Source organism: Macaca thibetana, chromosome 9 (assembly GCF_024542745.1).
Source record: "Macaca thibetana thibetana isolate TM-01 chromosome 9, ASM2454274v1, whole genome shotgun sequence".
Lineage (NCBI taxonomy): Eukaryota > Metazoa > Chordata > Mammalia > Primates > Cercopithecidae > Macaca > Macaca thibetana.
Genome location: NC_065586.1, coordinates 43,219,782 through 43,240,909, shown reverse-complemented (window position 1 = coordinate 43,240,909; position 21,128 = coordinate 43,219,782). Strand labels below are relative to the sequence as shown.

At 37.3% G+C, this 21,128-nt stretch overlaps 2 protein-coding genes across 6 annotated transcripts in view; one reads left to right on the top strand and one right to left on the bottom strand.

Moving 5' to 3' along the window:
- Positions 1-21,128, top strand: part of LOC126963224 (mitochondrial import inner membrane translocase subunit Tim23) — a 901,060-nt gene that overhangs the window by 523,233 nt on the left and 356,699 nt on the right. The window lies entirely within an intron of this gene.
- Positions 1-21,128, bottom strand: part of PARG (poly(ADP-ribose) glycohydrolase) — a 138,440-nt gene that overhangs the window by 66,801 nt on the left and 50,511 nt on the right. For all 5 annotated transcript variants that reach the window (XM_050805313.1, XM_050805311.1, XM_050805312.1 and 2 more), the window contains 2 exons: positions 7,529-7,621; positions 1,664-1,821 (listed from right to left, as the gene is read on the bottom strand). In XM_050805313.1, coding sequence (XP_050661270.1) covers positions 1,664-1,821; positions 7,529-7,621 — 251 coding nt within the window. The remainder of the gene's footprint in view (positions 1-1,663; positions 1,822-7,528; positions 7,622-21,128) is intronic.

Genomic DNA, 21,128 nt, shown 5'->3' with positions numbered 1-21,128 from the left:
TACGTGGGAGGCTGAGAAAGACTGCTTAAGCCCAGGACTTCAAGGCTGCAGTAAGCTATGACAGGCCACAGTACTCCAGCCTGGGCAATAGAGTGAGACACTATCTCTAAAAAATTTTCAAAAATAAAATAAGATCTACAGTTAATAATATTAAACCAATGTTAATTTAATTTTACTATGGTTACATAAGATGTTAACACAAGGTGAAGCCAGCTAAGCTTTATACAGGAATCCTTCGTACTATTTTTATAACTTTTCTGCAAGTCTAAAATTAGTTCAAAGTAAAATGTTTTTAAAGAAACTGTATTAAAAGGGCAAATTAAAATAAGTGGTACACCCAGCAAGGTGGTTCATGTCTGTAATCCCAGCACTTTGGGAGATTGAGGCACCTGGGGTCAGGAGTTTGGGACAAGCCTGGCCAACATGGTAAAACCCCATCTCTACTAAAAATACAAAATTAGCCGGGCGTGGTGGCACACACCTGTAATCTCAGCTACTCGGGAGGCTGAGAAAGGAGAATTGCTTGAACCCAGGAGGTAGAGGTTGCAGTTGGCCAAGACTGCGCCACTGCACTCCAGCCTGCACGACAGAGCGAGACTCCGTCTTTAAAAAAAAAAAAAAAAAAAAAAAAAAAAAAGTGGTGTTACTGCATCATTCTACTTTGGAGACAAAAGCAGTATGGCAAACAAAAGTGGGTTTTGTTTGTGGGTCCGCTCTATGACTTTATCTCCTACTCTGCACACTGCCCCACCCTCAGAGGCAGGCTCTAGGTGACCAGGGGCAGTGAAGGGCATTACACACAGCCTGCTGGGAAAGGGGCACAGATTACAGCAATTTCTCAAGTCTCACACTGAAATCAGGGAAGAAAACTCATATATCCTATTCATGGGTCCCATAAAGATAATTCTCAAGTGAAGAAAGAAACAGAGGTGGGGATATGAGAGCAGTGAGTAGGAAGGAAGAAAAAACACTGGTTTGCCAAGAAGATTCTTTACAGTATTTTTGTTTGTGTAGAAGATAGAGAAAGTAGTTACTTGGGAAAATGGCTGGAATCTAAAACTTTATCAATAACCTTCACACTGTATTAATTTAGTCAAGTAGTTTGAACATTCTTTTGTTTTTCTTTTTCACACTGATAAATTAATCATGTCTATAAATGGTCAAAATCACCTTTCATTTTTCATCAAAACAATTGCATTTTTTAAGTCTCATAAGACAGCTCATGACTTTATACTCTCATTTTATAAGACTTTTGTAGAAAGGAGGATTTCTCCTCTACCTGTTACAGTATTTCAGCATTAAGGAATATAAGCACAACGAAAGTTCTCATGAATAATCAAACTGAAAAGGCATGTGGAGTCCAGGAACTGGGGAATCATCTGAGAGGACAGAAAGAACATGGGCCCTGGAGCAAGACAGGCCTGAAATAAAATCTCAGTTCTGTGACTTACTAGCTCCTGGATCCCAATCAAGTTCTTTTAACCTCAATGAACTTTAATCACCTTGCCTGCAAAATGGTGAAAATGTCACTTAAGTACTGTAAAAATTAAATAAGACAACGGCATATAAAATGCTTGGCCTATGGAATTCACTCAAAAAATATTATTAGTTCCTTCCACCTTTGTCTTTTTCATTGTTAAAGAGGTGTTTTCTGAAAACATACCGATTGAAGTTAATGTCTGGGTAACTAGAATACTCCGATTTCATCTTAGCATTTCGTCGTGGAAATGTGCAGAAGAAAGCATTAGCTAAAAGACTGGCAATCTGTTCCTGCGACATTGTGATGGAATGATTCATCTTCTGTTTCAGGAGCGGTATTGGCTGATAAAAGAAAGAAAAAAATACAGACGAGAAGAGCAATAATTAGTTTAGCAATTTCGAAAGCAGAGCCACCAAATTGCATTTGCTAAATTAAGGCAGAAATAATTTCAGGTCATTCTTGAATCCTTAAATCAGCAATATTGTTAAAGTCAAGGGCTGTTTATCAGGGATGATTGAGAAAATGTACTTACTTGACAAACTGCAGATTTCTAATCAATAATAATGGTAGTGAAGAAAATATAAAACATTACTTATTAGTGAAAAACAAGATTGCTTCAGCAAGTAAATAAAAACACATTGCCCATTTAATGAAAAATTAAAACAAAAGATGAAACAAAAATATGTAACATTGCTTAAGCTAAATTTTGTTCTTATTTATATTAAAAATCATTGCCCAGGCCAGGCGCGGTGGCTCACGCCCGTAATCCCAGCACTTTGGGAGGCCGAGGCGGACAGATCATGAGGTCAGGAGATCGAGACCATCCTGGCTAACACGGTGAAACCCCATCTCTACTAAAAACACAAAAAATTAGCCAGGTGTGGTGGTGGGCGCCTGTAGTCCCAGCTACTCACGAGGTTGAGGTAGGAGAATGGCGTGAACCTGGGAGACGGAGTTTGCAGTGAGCCGAGATTGCGCCACTGCACTCTAGCCTGGGCGACAGAGCGAGACTCTGTCTCAAAAAAAAAAAAAAAAAAAAAAAAAAAAAAAAAAATTGGCCAGAATAAACTTTCTTAGTTCTAAACAAAATGATCTAAGATAATTCAACAAAGAAGGCTTTACCCTCTTATTCCAAATTACACTTCATACTGACAATTTCTTTATAAGAATCAAATCTAACTTCATTAAAGTGATTAATAGAACATGTAAAAACCACCATACGAACATGTATAAGTTGTAAAAAGATAGACATTTCTTACGTAATCAAACATTCCAAGTCAAAGAAGATATAAGACACTTTTTCTTCAAATCTTTTATATCTAAAATGTCTTCCAGTTATACCACCAAATTCACTTACCTTTTATTGTCAGTATAATCCACACGACCTGAGTATTGTGTTCAGTGGATTTCATTTAGTTTGTAAACCAAAAATAAAATTCCAAGTCCCCCAACTGACTGAATGAACCCCTCCTCTCAACCATGGGGATTCCAAAGTTAATATGAAACACTAGTCCACACCATGATAGGAAGTGTGGGTCCGACATGCCTCATTATATGCTCCTCACTTTAGAATTCAGCACAAGTGACCAGCATTAACATTAAAACAGAGGCCTTAAAACTGATGAAACAGATTTTTTATAGTAATAAGACACAATTCCAGCCTGACTCGAGTATAGCATCACATGACAGTTAGCAGATCTTGAAATAATTGAAGTATTTTACCCCAAAATATATTTCTTTGACATATTTTGAAATAGCCCTGCAAAGCTGTCTGTTGGGAAAATCTACACTCTGTAGAGAATCCCTATTCCTTTCCAGGTGAGAATTAAGAAAGGGTTTGGTACCTTTTTAGGTCTGATAAAAGCTCCGAAGCCTACTACCTGGAGGTTTCATCCACATGATGAAATCTTGGTCTCAACAAATCCTTATCTTAACCCAGATATTCCTTTCTATTGATTCCAGGTCTTTAGATAATAACTCTTCCAACCAATGGCAAATCAGAAAATCTTTGAATCCACCTAAGACCTGTAAGCTCCCCTTATATGTATTGATTGATGTCTTATGTCTCCCTAAAATATATAAAGCCAAGCTATAGCCTGACCATCTTGGGCACATGTTCTCAGGATCTCCTGGGGCTGTTACAGGCCACTGGTTACTCATATTTGGCTCAAAATAAATCTCTTCAAATATTTTACAGAGTTTGACTCTTTTTGTCAACATATTTTAAATGTTAAAATGTTTTTAAAGACATGATGATAAAATCAAAGACCAACTCCCAGTTTATCCTTCAGCTGTTAAGTTTCAAAATGCTCCTACAGAATATTTAGAGATGCATTTACCTTCTCCCCTTCAGTAAGACACAGAACTAAGAGTTTCGGGTATCTGCACTCATCTCAAACTGGCATGCCTAGAGCAAACTGTCCCGATCATACCTCAGGAGTCGACACCCAGAATGAACCTGAGGAAAGGGCAGGCAAGACAAACCAAAACTGCAGTGCTGAATAATGAATGCTTTTCTAAGTACAGAAGTACACATCATTGCTAGAATAAGAGTTTGCCAGAAAAAAGAACAGATTAAACTTGCAATTCAACTATTTCTCTTGGAAAAATTCAAAGGTAAACAAACAAGTAAAAGGCAAAGAATCTATTTTCACTGTTATACAAAATTCTCTCCCCTTCAGGTCTTAGCAATCACCATTTCTGAGAAAAACAGAGAGCTCATATTGATCTCCATTTTCCATCCTGTGCATTTATTCACAACCAAGCAACGAGTGTAGAAAAGGTGACAGTGCATCAATGGCTTCAAGCAAAGTGTTGCTTGGTTTTAGTAAGAAATGAGTTTTTAACTACCATTTACCAAATTATTCAGAAAAATGATTTTAAAAATTAATGGTAAATATTTCAGGCTTAATGGACTTCAAACAAACATTTCTTGTCTCCCAGATAAACAAATAGTATAATTTTAAATAGAGTTAATGATTTCTGCTCTCCTGGTGAGGGGAAATGCCTAAAAACTCATTATTTGGAGAAATGAGGAGATGTAAATCTTATTGTCAAGCACTCAGCTCAACAAAATAAAAGGCTGGTTACTGTGAATCAAGATATTTCAAAAAGTTCCTGACCAAATTTGTTTCCTTTAATTTTCTTTTGATAAATCTAAAATTTACCTTTTAGATTTGGCCTAGAGTACTTCAATGTGATAAATTATTAAATATCAACATATACAATTTAACTTGCGACAAGATGTATTTTGATCTCAAATAAAAATCTTAACTTTCACAGCAGAGGTTGACTTTTCAATAGGGGGCAAAGCACAGAATTAAGATGCTCTCCCCATTGATATGCTAATGGAGAAGAAAGTCATTGGGAGAAGCCAGGACAAAAAGCTGAGGACCCAGGGGTCTGATTTTGGTTCCAAGGGGCTTGTTATAGCTTACAAAGTTAGATGCTTTTGAATAAAAATTTCTCATTAAATGAAATATGGAAACTCTCATATGCACGATGGGAAGAGAAGAGGATTAAATGGCCCACTCCCAAAGGCTACCTACTATCTACTATTGATTATGAACTACATATTGAATTCAAAAGGTATATAATTAAGCACCATGCAAACCAGTGACACAAAGAGGATCTCTCTTTAAGGAGACTATAATCCAGTGGTAAGAGATATATAATGACAACAATTATAAAACAATGATTTGAGTGCTTCAGGAGGGATGAACCTTGTCTGGGAGGCAGGGAAGGCTTCACAGGGGAAGTAACAGACAGGCATACCTAGGAGGTAGTGAGAGATTTTACTAAGTAAGGAAAGAAAGGAAAAAGAACTAAGATGGAATATGATCAAGCAAATAACTTCCAACAGAAACAAGCAGAAGATATGTTTTAAAATATACTTCCCCTGCCCAATAGTAAAACTTATTTCAGACACAATGCATTACTGAGGTGAAATTAAAGTTACATAAAATTGAAAACATCACACTGGAAAACATTTCATGGGTCTCAATTGAAGATGGTATAGTCCAAGAAGGCATCTGGACATGTGTGGGTTGTTTTCTGGTTGCCCCAATGACCCTATTTGTGGTGTTTAGGGTGTCCTAACAACATACTGCAATGGATGGGACCATGATACACATTCAGAAATTGTTCCACCCAAATGTCCACAGGGCCCCTGCGGAGTAAAATGCTAGCAGAACCCTGGCTAGCAGCCATGCAGCAAGAGGTGTTGGCCCTAGAAATAGAAGACAAAGGCAAATTCAAGCACCACTGTGAGAAACACAGGAATAAAATTATGAAGAACAAAACAAACCCTGTGGAGGTTTGAAAATACGTTCACAAATTATTTGATGCTCCTCTCTTTAAGAGGTGGAGTCTTGGGCACGGTGGCTCATGCCTGTAATTTCAGCACTATGGGAGGCAGAGGTGGAAGGATCACATGAGGTCAGGAGTTCGAGACCAGCCTGGCCAAAATGGTGAAACTCCGTCTCTGCTAAAAATACAAAAAATTAGCCGAGTGTAGTGGCACATGCCTGTAGTCCCACCTACTCAGGTGACAGGCAGGAAAATCACTTGAACCCAGGAGGCAGAGGTTGCAGTGAGCTGAGATCATGCCGCTGCATTCCAGCCTGGGGGACAAGGGTGAAACTTGGTCTCAAAAAAAAAAAAAAAAAAAAAAAAAAAAAAAGAGGTGGAGTCTAATACTCCTCCCCTTGGGTATCGGCTAGCTTCTAATGAACACTAAAACAGCAGAAGTGATGCTAGGTGCCTTGAGAAAAATGGGTCACAGAAGACACTGCAGCTTCCTTGCTCTCTCCCTTGGATTGCTTGCTCTGGGGAAGTTAGCCATTACATCATAGGGACAATCAATCAGCCTATAGAGAGGCCAATAGCAGGGCCTTCTGCCAACAGCTATGTAAGTAAGCCAACTTAGAGGTGTGTCCTTCAGCCCCAGGCAAGCTTTCAGATGACTGAAGCCCTGGCTGACATCCTCACTGCAACCACAAGAGAAACCCTGATCCACAACCACTCAGTCAGCTAATCTGCTCCCAAAGTCAACAGAAGCTGAGAGATAATACATGTTTATTGCTTTAAGCCATTAATTTTGACATAATTTGTTATGTAGCAATATAAAATTAATGTCCTCCAAACAAAATAAAATACAGGATTCTTTATTTTTAAAAGTTAAGGCCGGCACAGTGGCTCACACCTGTAATCCCAGCATTTTGGGAGGGCAAGGCAGACGAATCTCCTGAGATCAGGAGTTCAAGACCAGCCTGGCAAACATGGTGAAACACCGTCTCTACTAAAAATACAAAAAGTAGCCAGGTGTGGCGGCGCACACCTGTAATCCCAGCTACTTGGGAAGTTGAGGCACAAGAATTGTTTGAACCCAGGAGGCAGTGGTTACAGTAACCTGGGATTTGTGCCACTGCACTCCAAAAAAAGGAACCTTAGCCAGGTGTGGTGGCACATGCCTGTAATCCCAGCTACTTGGGTGCCTGAGGCAGGAGAATTGGTTGAATCTGGGAAACGGAGGATGCAGTGAGCCAAGATTTTGCCACTGCACTCCAGCCTGGGTGACAGAGCAAGGCTCTGTCTCAAAAAAAAAAAAAGTTAAGAAAGTATCATTAACTCATTTGTTAGAGAATACATTACTTTGGGGGAGGGTGAGGAAGGAGTGGGTAGTATTAAGCCATTTTGAAAATACGCTATTCCAAATCCATTAGTATGTTTTGAAATAATGAGTGCTTTTTAAAGTTAGAGGTTATTTGAACAAAGAGAGAAAAAAGTCATAGTAAACAAGCTTCAACAGTGTAAACAGAAGCTGAGGAATGGAATGCTGCATTTTTAATGTCCTTTTGTAGTACTCTCTACCCTCTAATCTTTTCCTTAATACAGCAAAATTACCATACTCTTTGGCAAAAACTGTTTCCCTTCTCTTCTCTTCTCTCTCTCTCTCTCTCTCTCTATCTGTGACCTTGGCCATTCAAGTTTAAGGGAAATTCAATTGTCGGTCTCAGGGAAGCTACTGAGGAAGCCACATCCACTAACCTGGGTGCAAATATTTGGCAGACAGAGTGCAATTTTCACCATATCAGGCAAAATGGACTGATATAAATGTTGAGCTTCTGCTTCTTCAAGTACCTGAAAACCAATAAAATAAGTTATGTGAATAATAATAACCAGTAAATATAATAACCGATGAATATGTTTGTCATGAAATTAAATCACATATCTGCTTTTCATGGAACCCCATAAAGTGGCACACTTATCAGCATCACCAAACACATGTAAAAATACATCAACAGGTGTATACAAATAAATTTACAAATTTATTTCCAAATGTATATTTGGCATTAAGGCAATTCACCTTAATGCCCTCTGAAAAAACTTTAAGTATCCCAAATATCAAATATCCCTCACACAGCATTCACAATAAAGTAAAAACACTTGCAAATGGAAAACAGTACATTCTGCCCTTGGTTATATCAACTAGAAACTGCTAGACCACGAGGACTCTCTTAGAAGCCCCCAAGGACCCATCTAGCTTCAACGGTCTATAATTGAAGAAATCTCCATAAAAGCCACATTAATTACTTCAGAGCATCCTCTGTGGGTCAAATCTAATCTACTGGGTAACAAACAATGAGGTTTCTGATGGTCTTAGAATTTCTCTTTTCTAGACACCCTCGGAAAGTGAAAACCACCATTCCCATATCATAATTTGAAGCACAACAAAGATGCCATGCATGGTCCATTTTTGTCTTTTATAAAATTTCCCATCACTTTAACACCTTTTAATCTAATTTCTTTCTAAACATCAGGGTATTTCTTTAAAAGTACTGGAAATGACAACATTCTTAATTTAGAGAAACTACATATATAGTCTGGACTGAAGTAAATACTTCATCTACTTGAAATCACATTTTAACTACAAGAGGCCTCAGTTATAATCTAGTCTGATCTTGTCACTACTGGAGAGAAAACTGAGGCCAAGGAGGTTACCTGATCATCCTACATTGAGGTCAATTAAAACTAAATCAGAACAAGAACCTAAGTGTTCTGGTCTTTATGCCACAGCTCTTCCTACTTCCCTATGTGACCAATGTTTGGAATCGATGAAGAAACAGACTTTTGACAAAAATCAGGAACTAAGCAGAAATAAAGGTAAAACCATTTGTTTAGCTGCAGCTGGACAGGGTATGTGTATAAACAGAAAAAGTAACAAAGATTATTTGCCCTGATTTTGCCAGTAAATTCTAACACTAAGAATTTTCGTTATACCAAAACTCTAAAACCCAAACTATGTTTACTTCTCTTTTAAAATTAAGATGAGTAAACAAATTCAGAATGAACAGAAGGATATTTGTAATTCAGAGAATTTGAAATTCAATTAATCATAAGCATATAGAAAATTAAGTAAACAAAAGACAATTATTAATTCTGGAGAAAACAAAAAGTTTTGCAAGAGAGGAAAAGCAATCACAGCCCATGTATGACTAGTGTTTATGCTATCCAACTGAAAAAACAGACTACTGATGTAATTGAAATGAATATGAAAACTATAGTGAGAAAATGGGGAGGTAGAAATGAGGTTTGCATTTATGGAGGTGGAGAAAGTGAGAATAAGAGCTAAATCCTAATCTTCTAAAGGGGGACTTGTTTTAAAAAACAAGAGTTTAGAGTAGTCAAATGACTGCCTCTTTATAATCTGCCTCCTTAACTCTGTTAAAAATAAGAAAACTAAATTTAAAAAAAATTTTACATTCATAGATGACATTCTACTATTTTAGAGGTACACACTAAAGATACTGGCTTCTCTACACCTGAAAATGTATAAAATACAAATACATTAATGGATTTGTTTAAAATATTCAAACTCTTCCTGTTTATAATTTATCTTTTTTTTTTTTTTTTTTTTTTTTAAATAGAAACAGGGTCTGCCCAGGCTGGAGTGCTGTGGAATGACTATAGCTCACTGTAACCTTGAACTCCTGGACTCAAAAAATCTCTTCCTGCCTCAGCATCCTGAGCAGCTAGGAATACAGGCCTTTTTGCTTTTTAAAACTATTTATTCTGAAATAATTATGGTTTCACAGGATGTTACAAAAATATTACCTCTCATCCAGTTTCTCTCAATGGTTACATTTTACATTACTATAACATACTAAAAACCAGGAATATCAGTACAATGTGTATCATTCTATGCCATTTTATCACACGTACATGTGTGTAATCACCACCAAAACTAAGATGCAGAACCATTTCACTACAATAAAGATCTCATGCTACCCATTTATAGTCACACTCAGCTTCCTTCCTCTCACTATTCCTAACACCTAACACCCATTAGTTTGTTTTCGAGCTCAAAAATTTTGCCATGTTACCTAAATGAAAACGTACGAGTCCTTTGAAGTTGATTTTTTTTTACATGGCTTAACGCCCTTAAGAGCCATTCAAGTTATTGCAAGTATCAATAGTTCACTCCTCCTCATTATTAAGTAGAATTCCATGGTATGAATATAACAGTTTGTTTAGCAGTTTCATCTACTGAGAGGCACTTTGGTTGTTTTCAGTTTTGTACCATTATAAATAAAGTTACCTTTACTCTCGACCTACCTATACTGTTGTCTGAAATTACTTCCTGTACACAGCACAGTATGTCATTTTTAAAATTCACTCTGCAAATCTGTCTTTCAACAGATGAATTTAGGTCATTTATGTTTAATGTAGTCTTTGATATGTTGAAACTTAAATCTGTTATTTCATTTTATTTATTTTATCTGTTTTCTTTTCCCCTCCTCCTTATGGGTTACTTGAACATAGTTTAAAATTCCATTTTTGTTTATCTAAAATGTTTCTGACTGCATCTCTTTGAATAGATGTTTTTCTAAAGTAGCTGCTGAAGAACTGCATTACATACAGCTTATCAACATTTACTGGTGTCAATATTTCACCAGTTCCAGTGAAGTGTAGACTTTACCTTCATTTACCCTTCTCCATTTATAATGTAAATATCTTCAATATTTTCTCTACATACATTGATAACTACACTAGACTGTTTTACAATATTTGAAAACAGTGAAAAGTCAAACATAATTTACAACATTCAAAAAAGTTTTTTTAAAAGTCTATTATATTTACTATATTTTTACTCTTTGTTATTCTTTCTTCTTTCCTGATGTTCCATAATTCCTTTCTTGTATAATTTCTTTTCTGTTTCAGGAAATTTCTTTAGACATTATTTCACGGTAGGTCCGCTGATGATAAGTTCTCTTTTCCTTCACCTGAGAGCATCGTGGTTTCCTCTTCCTTTCTGAAGAATATCTTAATTGGATAGAGAATTCTGGGATGACAATTATTTCCTTAGTCCTCAAAATTTTGTGCCACTTTTTTCTGGTCTCCATGTTTGCTGATAAGAGATCTACTGTCATTCAAACTGTTTTTCTGTATAGGCATTGTGTCATTTCTCTTGCTGCTTTCAAGATTTTTTCTTTGCCTTTGGTTTTAAGAAATGTGATTATAGTATGTCTTGGTATGAATTTCTTTGGGTTTATCCTACTTAAGGTTCGGTCAGCTTCTTGAATCTGTAGATTTATGACTTTTCTCAAATTTTGGAAGTTTTCAGCCATTATTTCTTTGAATATTGTTTTAGTCCCACCCTCTTTCCCCTCTCTTTCTGTTCATATGATGACACAAATGTTATAGCTAAACTCGGGGTTTTGTTTTTCATCCATTTTCTCACTGCTGTTCAGAATGAGTAATTTCTCTTAATTTCTTCCAAGTTCATTGATTCTTTCCTCTACCATCCCCATTCTCCATTAAACCTGTCTATTCCATTTTAAAAAATCAGTTATTACATTTTTCAGTTCTAAAATTTCCATTTGGTTTCTCTTGATAGTTTTTTTTTTTTTTTCCTTTGCTGGGACTTTGTATTTTTTCATTTGTTTCAAGTATGTTTTTAATAGCTCAGCCTTCTTGTGAGGGCTACTTTAAAATCATTGTCAGACAATTCACATCTGTATTCTCTTGAGGTTGGTGTCTATTGAGGTTCATTTTTCATTTCAGTTGAGATTTTCCTGATTCTTTTCTGGTTATGAGTGACTTTTATTGAAATTTGGATATTTGGGGTATTATAAATCTTTGGATCTTATTTAAATCTTCAGCCAGAGCAGGCCTTCTGTGATACTGTGCCAGCAGGGGAATGGGATAGCTACTTCATTACTAGCAATTGAGGGTAAAAATTCATGTTCCCCAGTCAGCCTTTAGTACCCAAAGTGGAAAGTGAGAGAGGTACCTTGATAGTGCTGGGTTGGGGTGAGAGTTCAAGCTCCCCACCAGGTTTTACTGATACCACTTTGGTGCCATGACAGTACCATAGTCCCTGCTGGTCAGTGGCCTTCTACCTTTCAGAGTCTTATGTTTGTTTTACACACAAGGTCCCTTGTTTTTCACTGTAATTAGTGGGAAGGACAGAGAGAAGTGACTAGTCAACCATGTTAAACCTAAAGATATTAAACCTTAAGTGTCTTAACAGGCTGACATGTCTCCTTTGGGTACCCATCTTTGTCTTTTAAAACTGACACGAGTGGCTGCTGCGGTGCTCTGCTGACAAACTTTACAATATCGCTTATTTATCTGATGAAGCATTATTGCACTTTACTTCTTCACAACTGTCAACACTCCAGACCTATGTCTAATGCTGCTTTGGAAACACAAAAAGGGAACCTAAAAAATGTCATTTAAGAACATAAGCGGCTCAACTACTGTTTGAGATGGAATGCATAATCTAAAATATCACCATGACCTTATAACCTGTATAATGCAAACTGGGATGCAAGTAGGGAAAAGTTATTTAAGATGTACATCACTTCTTAACTTCAAGAAAAGCAACAGCCATATTCTAAAAGCAACAGTCAAATATTCTATAACAATTAAAGAAAAATAAACATATATTACTTATTATGATAATGATGATTATAAGGGAGGTAAGCATTTACATGATGGTAAAAAAGAAAGCTGTATTAAATTCTCCCACAAGTAAAACCCTGCCCTCTACTGGATAGTCTGCATAGATAATTATATACAGCGAGTGTTTTGATCTGTGCGTGTGCCCCTGTGTGTAGCAACTTTTTATTCTAGTCTCAGAAATTGGCTGTATATACATAATATATATATTTCAGTCAGAATTGATACAATGAATTTCAAAATTATACTGCTATTTTGCCTACCTCCTCTTCTTATAGATCTGTTCATTGGACTGGCTGATAAACAAATACCTGAGGAACTATTATGTGTCAGGAATTGTGCCAGAAGATGACAGAAGAGTAAACAGTAACAGATGTGGTCACTGACATTGTGAATCTCATGGCACAAAGCCCTATCCTCTCCCCGTGACCCCCAAAACGTCAGCCCTAACCTAGGAGGGCAGTAATAACTGCAACCACATCATAGTGACTGTGGAGAGGCTATTTTTTTCCTTCTCTCCACAAATAGAAACAAGCTACTAAAATAAAGGAACTAAATCTGCCAAACACCAAAACATTATAAATTATTTAAATATCTACAAACATACAAATAGAAAAGAGATGCTTACTTATTTCTTCTTTCTTTGAATATCTGATTAACTACATACATCTGTGAAATATGCTCTAATATTTATGAAAGACGTATTTACACATGACTAAGTACCATACCTGACCTATGGAAAATATTAAATATTGACTACTGAACTTTGAATTAATAAGTGAAATCTGTAGCTCATAAAATGAGAAGACCAGTGTCATTTCAATAAAAGAAAATATTTCCATAGATCTTTTTCAAACAGTTCAGAGCAAACAGCTTTAAAAAAGTAATCAGGCCGGGCGTGGTGGCTCATGCCTATCATCTCAGCATTTTGGGAGGCCGAGGCAGGCAGAGCACAAGATCAGGAGATGGAGACCATCCTGGCTAACACAGTGAAACCCTATCTTTACTAAAAATACAAAAAATTTTTCTAGCCAGGCGTGGTGGTACATGCCTGTGGTCCCAGTTACTTGGGAGGCTGAGGCAGGAGAATTGCCTGAACCTGGGGAGCAGAGGTTGCAATGAGCCGAGATCACGCCACTGCACTCTAGTCTGGGTAACAGAGTGAGACTTTGTCTCGGAAAAAAAAAAAAAGTAATCAATCACAAATCAATGAATATAAGAAATACCACAAGCTGCTCAGTTTTCTCTATTGGTCTAAACCTAGTTAGATCCCAATAAAATTGTGAAAAGTTACTAACAATCCTCTTTAATAAAAAAAATCAAAATCTATATGAAAAGTCTAGAACATGAAATTTTAATTAATAGACAATTTTTCAATAAGAAGTACACCACTCCAAAACCTAAATAGCAAAGAGGAAATATCCTCATAATCCCGTGGTCCTCATATATATATATGATTCTCAATGGGGAATAATTACAAAAATTTTTCTCTACTTTGGAATACTGTGTAGCATTTATCATTGTATAATATGGAAAGACTTTTTAGGCTTTCTCTTAAGGCAAAAACAAGTTGTAGAAAAATATAATATTTTAAAAATTGATATAACACAAAACTGTGTGTTTATATGCACACACACCTAAGTTCTCAGAAGAAGTTTGGGGAGGAAATATGCATCTGTTTATATCTGAGAAGAGGATATCTTGGCAGTGGGTTTATGGGTAATATTTCTTTTCTTTTATTTACATTAATTTTCTTCATTGAAAATACATGACATTTTAAAAAACATTTTGCCTTTAGTGATGTAAAAAAATGCCCTTTTGTCATATTTGGTGAGAAAAAATACTAAATTGTTTGAGCAACATAATTTCAACTGATAAATGCACCTATGTGAGAGCTCTGAAAAAGAAACATAGGTATAAATATTGATTATGTTACTATTAGAAACATAGGTGATCCACCCACCTCAGCCTCCCAGAGTGCTGGGATTACAGGTGTGAGCCACCATGCCTGGCCAGGAAATTTTTTTTTTTTTTTTGAGACGGAGTCTTGCTCTGTCACCCAGGCTGGAGTGCAGTGGCCAGATCTCAGCTCACTGCAAGCTCCGCCTCCTGGGTTCACGCCATTCTCCTGCCTCAGCCTCCCGAGTAGCTGGGACTACAGGCGCCTGCCACCTCGCCCGGCTAGTTTTTTGTATTTTTTAGTAGAGACGGGGTTTCACCATGTTAGCCAGGATGGTCTCGATCTCCTGACCTCGTGATCCACCCGTCTCGGCCTCCCAAAGTGCTGGGATTACAGGCTTGAGCCACCGCGCCCGGCCCCAGGAAATTTTTTTTTAAAGGACCATTTCAGACATATACAAAAATAAAATAGGGTAACGAACCTCCCTATATCCATCACCCACCTTCAGTATTACAGGCTCTTGCCTGTCATCCCAGCACTTTGGGAGGCTGAGGCAAGTGGATCACTTGAGGCCAGGAGTTCAAGACCAGCCTGGGCAAGACGGTGAAACCCCATCTTTACTAAAAATACAAAAATTATTTTATGGTATGAATACAACACAATTTGTTTATTCATTCTCTTGTTGATAGATACCTGGGCTGTTTCCAGGTTTTGGCTATTGTAAGTAAAGCCGCTATAAACATTCTTCTACAAATCTTTTTGTGTGTTTATATTATTCTATAAATCTTTTTGTGTGTATATATTTTCGTATCTCATAGGTAGGTATAGAAAGGAATGAAATTAATGGGTAATAGGGTAAGTATATGTTCAGTTTTCTAAAAAACAGCCAGACCTTTTTCCAACCCTGTAATACATTTTAAACTCCCAACAACAAAGCATGAGAGTTCCAACTGCTCCATATCGCTACCTACATTTGGTCTTTTAAATTTCAGCCTTTCTAGCGCCTGCAGGCTAATATCTTATTCTAGTTATAACTGGCATTTCTCCAGTGACAAACAATATCAAGCATTTTTTAATGTGCTTATTGGCAATTTGTATACTTTCCTTTGGGAAATGCCTTTTAAATTCTTGCTCATTCTCTAATGAGGTTGGTTGTCTTTTTAATTTTTCAATTGTAGTTCTTTATATATTCGGGATATATGTCCCTTGTCAGATAAACATTTTGCAAATTTTCTCCCTGTCTTTTAAAATTTATTTATTTCTATTTATTTATCTGAGACAGGGTCTCACTGTGTTGCCAAAGCTGGAGTGTAGTGATGCAATCACATCTCCCTGCAGTCTTGACCTCCTGGGCATCAATCCTCCCATCCTCAGCCTCCCGAGTAGCTGGGACTACAGGTGTGTGCCACCATGCCTAATTTTTGGATTTTTAATAGAGACCATTGCTGCCCAGGCTGGTATTGAACTCACGGGCTCAAGCAATGCATCTGCCTCAGCCTCCCAAAGTGCTGAGATTATAGGTGTAAGCCACCACACCTGGCCTTCAAGTGATCCTTCCACCTCAGCCTCCCACGTAGCTGGGACCTCAGGCATGTGCCACCATGTCCAGCTAATTAAAGTTTTTTTTTTTTTTTTTTTTTTTGTAGAGACAAAAAAAATGTCCCTATGTTGCCCTGGCTGGTCTTGAACTCCTGGACTCCAGCGATCAATCTGCTCTGGCCTCCCAAAGTGCTGGGATAACAGGCATGAGCCACTGCGCCTGGCATCCCTGTCTTTAGCTTGCCTACTTTCCAAATACTTGTCCTTCCGTCCTTATGAGTTTTAAAAACTCGTAAATACTTGTACTTCCGTCACAAATATTTATAAAGATGTCCTAGGAAATCTTTGTCAACTCCTGAGCTACAAAGATGTTTTCCTCTAGAAGCTTATAGTTTTTGCTTTTTCAGTTAGAATTCAGAATTATTTTCTATGTATAGTATGTGAGAAGGGGCGATTTTTTTTTTTAAGCCCACATGGAAATCCAGTTTTGCCAACACCATTTGTTGAAAAGACACTTCTTTTCCCTTGTATTGCTTTGGCACTTTTGTTGAAAATCAAATGCCTGTATAAACATGGGTCTGTTTCTGGGTTTACTACTTGGTTCCACTGATCAATTTGACTGTTATGTCAGTATCGCACTGTATTAATTTCATTTCCTTGAGCTGCTGTGACAAAGAACCACAAACCAGGTGGCTTAAAACAACAAAAATGTATTATCTCACAGATCTGGAGACTAGAAATCTGAAACCAAGTTGTTGGTAATATCACGCTCCCCCTGAAGGCTCTAAGGCTCTTCCTGGCCTCTTCCTAGCTTCTGGTGGCTTCTAGCAATTCTTGGGGTTCCTTGGCATTCAGATACATCACTCCAATCTCTAACTCCATCATCATATAAGCGTTTTCCCTCAGTGTCTTTGTCTCTGTGTCCTTTCCTTCTCTCATAAGGACACCAGTCATTGATTTAGGGTACACCATAATCCAGTGTGGCCTCATCTTAACCAGTTACATCTGCAAAGACTATTTCCAAATAAAGCCACATCCTGAGAGTCCAGGTTGACACTAATTTTGGGGGACACTATTCAACTCACTACACATACTGTGTTGGTTACTGTAGTCTTATCGTAAGTATTCAAAGCAATTCATGTAAGTCTGTAAACTCTGCCCTTCTTATTTACAATTTTTTTTGCAAATAAGAGTCCTTTGTCTTTCCATATAAATTTTAGGAAACAGCTTTGCATTTTCTACAAAATGCCAGCTTGGTATTATGATTGGAACTGCATATAGGGAAAACTGATATCTTTTTTTTTTTTTTTTTTTTGAGATGGAGTTTCACTCTTGTTGCCCAGGCTGGACTGCAATGGTGTGATCTCGGCTCACCGCAACCTCCGCCTCCTGGGTTCGAGCGATTCCCCTGCCTCAGCCTCCTGACTAGCTGGGATTACAGGTGCTCACAACCATGTCTGGCTAATTTTTTTTGTAGTTTTAGTAGAGATGGGGTTTCACCATGTTAGCCAGGCTGGTCTTGAACTCCTGTCCTCAAGTGATCCACCCACCACAGCCTCCCAAAGTGCTGGGATTACAAGAGTGAGCCACTGCACCCGGTGGAGAACTGACATCTTAACCACACTGAGTCATCTGGTCCAAGAGCATGGCAGATATTCTTTTATTCAAGTTTTCTTCAATTTCTCTCAGCAATGTTTTATGGTCTTCAAGATACTGGTCTTACACATTTTTTGTTAAATTTATTTCTAAGTATTTTATGGGTTTTAGTGCTATTTTTAATGAAATTTTTAAAATTTCATTTACTGCAGGTATATAAAAATATAATGATTTTTGTTTACTGACCTTATGTCTTGCTAAATAAATTAGTTCTAATAGTTATTTTCTAGGTTCCTTGGGTTTTTCTGCATAAACAAACACTGTCAACTACAAATAGAAACAGTTTTACTTCTTCCTTTCTGATTTTCAAACATTTTACTTCTTTTTCTTACTGCATTGGCTAGGATTTCTAGTACAATGTACTCTTTATCAGATTGAGGACATAGTTGTTAACAGTTTTTTGTTGTTGTTGTTGTTTTCTGGAGACAGTTGCTTTGTTGCCTAAGCTGGAGTGCAGTGGTGCGATCTTGGCTCACTGCAACCTCTGCCTCCCAGGTTCAAGCAATTTTCCTGCCTCAGCCTCCCGAGTAGCTGGGACTACAGGTGCATGCTACCACACCCAGATAATTTTTGTAGTTTTAGTAGAGATGAAGTTTTACTATGTTGGCTAGGCTGGTCTCGAACTCCTAACCTCAGGTGATCTGCCCGCCTCGGCCTCCTGAAGTGTTAAGATTACAGGCATGAGCCATCACTCCCGGCCTGCTAATAGTTTTATACTCTGAATGGTTACTAAATTTTGTCAAGTGCTTATTCTGCATCTATCACAATAATCACACAGCTTTCAAAATATAAATCCAATCCTGCATTTCTGAGATAAACTCTGCTTAGTAATGATGTATTATCCTTTTTCCATATTTCTGGATTTCATTTGCTAATATTTTATAAAATCTTTGTCACATACTATTATCAGAGGTATATATATAGCTTTATAAATGAGTTGGAAAGTGCTCCCGCCTCCTCTCTTCTTTGAGTTTCTGTGAACTTAGTATTACATCTTCCTTAAATGTTTGAGAGAATTGATCAGTGAAAACATCTTGGTCCACACAGTAACCAATGTTTAATTAGGCATATTTTACTAGGTATTAATCCTTTGTCTCTCATATATGTTAAAATAGTCTCCCCTGTCTATCATGAAACCACTAGTTTTATTATTTTTATTTTTTAATATCTACAATATAGTATACTTGAGCCCCTTTTTCAGTTTTATCTTTATCCTTTCTGTCGCTTGTTTGCTACTCTCCAGTGATACTTAACTATTTGCACCTCCCTAATGTACCATACTGACTTCACTATATACTATGATCAAATCACAACCTTTTGAACCTATTTTCTTACTTATGAAATGAAAATATCTTGCAGAGATGTGGTCAGAATTATAAGCTTTTCAACAAATAACAGCTAGTATTATGATGATGATGATGCATTATTTTACCCTCTGCCTTGTTTAACATTTTATTACCATTAAACCACAAATTACGCTTCAGGACTTAGTTCACATCTCCCTGGGAAGCCTTCACTGATTGCCTGACTGCCCCTTACTCTGTGACTCTAGAGCCAAAAGTACATACTTGTATTAGAACACTTACTGTGGTTACTACAATTATTTATCTGTATTTTCTGTCCTCTAATCTGTGAAACACAAAAATATTTAAACATCCTGTGACCCCCAGTACTAAGCATCGTATTTAGTGCTCATTATTTGCTGAATAAAGAGTTGATAAAACCAAAAACATTGCATTTTATCTTCAAAGTGTCCTTGCAAGATAGAAACGACAAGGGCATCTAGAGAAACTAAAGCTCCAAGAAATAAGCAATTTGCCCACATTCAAAAACTTAGTGGTGGCTGGGGATGGTGGCTCACACCTATAATCCCAACACTTTGGGAGGCCAAAGCAGGTGGATCACTTGAGGTCAAGAGTTCGAGACTAGCCTGGCCATCTCTACTAAAAATACAAAAATTAGCTGAGCATGGGGGCCCACACCTGTAGTCCCAGCTATTCGGGTGGCTGAGGCATGAGAATCGCTTGAGCTGGGGAGGCAGAGGTTGCAGTGAGCCGAGATCACGCCACTGCGCCTCCAGCCTGGGTGACAGAGCAAGATTCTGTCTCAAAAACAAAAAACAAAAACACATTGGGACGAGATGCCAGAGCTTTTCTTCCCAGGTTCACAAGGAAGGCTATAAAAGAAGTACCGGCCAAGAAATTGGAAGACTAGTTATAGGCCTAGATCTGCATTTACTCTCATATTAACCATAGAAAAATCCCTAAATTCTTTATTTCCTCATCCATAGTAAGGATAATTCTATAACTTTAACTTACAGAGTTATGAAAGCTCTCAGATATAACAGTGTTTTGTGAATTCTAAAGCTCCATATACAAAGTATTAATATCTAATGGGCCAGTAATTCACAAACTTTCTAGAGCCTCTTTCTTCTTTTATCACCCCCATATCAATTAACTGCCAAGTCCTATATTGATTGATCCAGCAGGATCTCACATATTTATTACCTCATCTTAATCACTACTAAACTACCCTCAGCCCCTCATCCAGTCTCATCAAGATTACTACAATAATTTAAATGTTGCCCTGCTAATAGACCACCTTCAGTTTCTGCCCAAGTAGACTCTGATGTGTTTCTGCTCCATTTCAAAGCTTTCAATGGCTTTCTGCTGCCTTTTCAATACAGAACAAATCCCTCGAACTAACAGTCAAGTTCTCTTACCCTAGATTCTTATCTAGTCTCATTCAGCATGTATCTCTCTCTCTCTCTCTCTCTCTCACACACACACACACACACACACACACACACACACACAAACTCTACCTTCTGTGTAGCCTACATACTAGGAAATTCATAAATTCACTCTTCTATAGCATCTGTTTGTGCTGCTACAGATACAATCCTGGAATATCTTTCCTCCTTAACTCCAAAACTTATCCAACCTTTTGATCTTGCTCAAACAATAGCCTGCTTCAAGTCTATCCAAATTTACTCTCCAGCTAAAAAGTAATTCTCCCTCTTGTAATTTATTTGTACTTTTTTTCACAAGACACTTAAGACTTTATGCTTTCTGTTGTTATTTATGAATGTGCCTTCTAGCTCCTACTAGAAGCTCCTTTAAGACAAGATTTATGATTGATTCACCATTCCTACAACAGAGGTGTTCATATGTAACACTGTCAATAAAAATATGTTAAATTAACTGACACTTTCTATCTGGGTTAACTGATTTTACAAAGCTCATCCTCCTCCTCTCCATCACCTTTCAGAATCTCTATTACTTAGCAAAAATATTATAGTTTTGTTTTGTGTAAGTTGATCAAACTGTCTATAGGTTAACTTTTCTATACTGGAACTACCTCTAAGTTTTCCCAAGTCTAAAACACAGGCTTACATTTCAAAAATTAAAAGTCCAAAAAAATTAAATGTTAGCGGAAAAACAATCATACTACTAAATTATGTAAGGGTAAAAAAATCAACTGGAGAAGGTGAAAGTTTCTAACATTTATCTGTGCACGACTGGGGCTGACACTTTGAAGAGAAGAATGTGACAGCTTACAAGAAAACAAACTCACTCATTCCCCTTA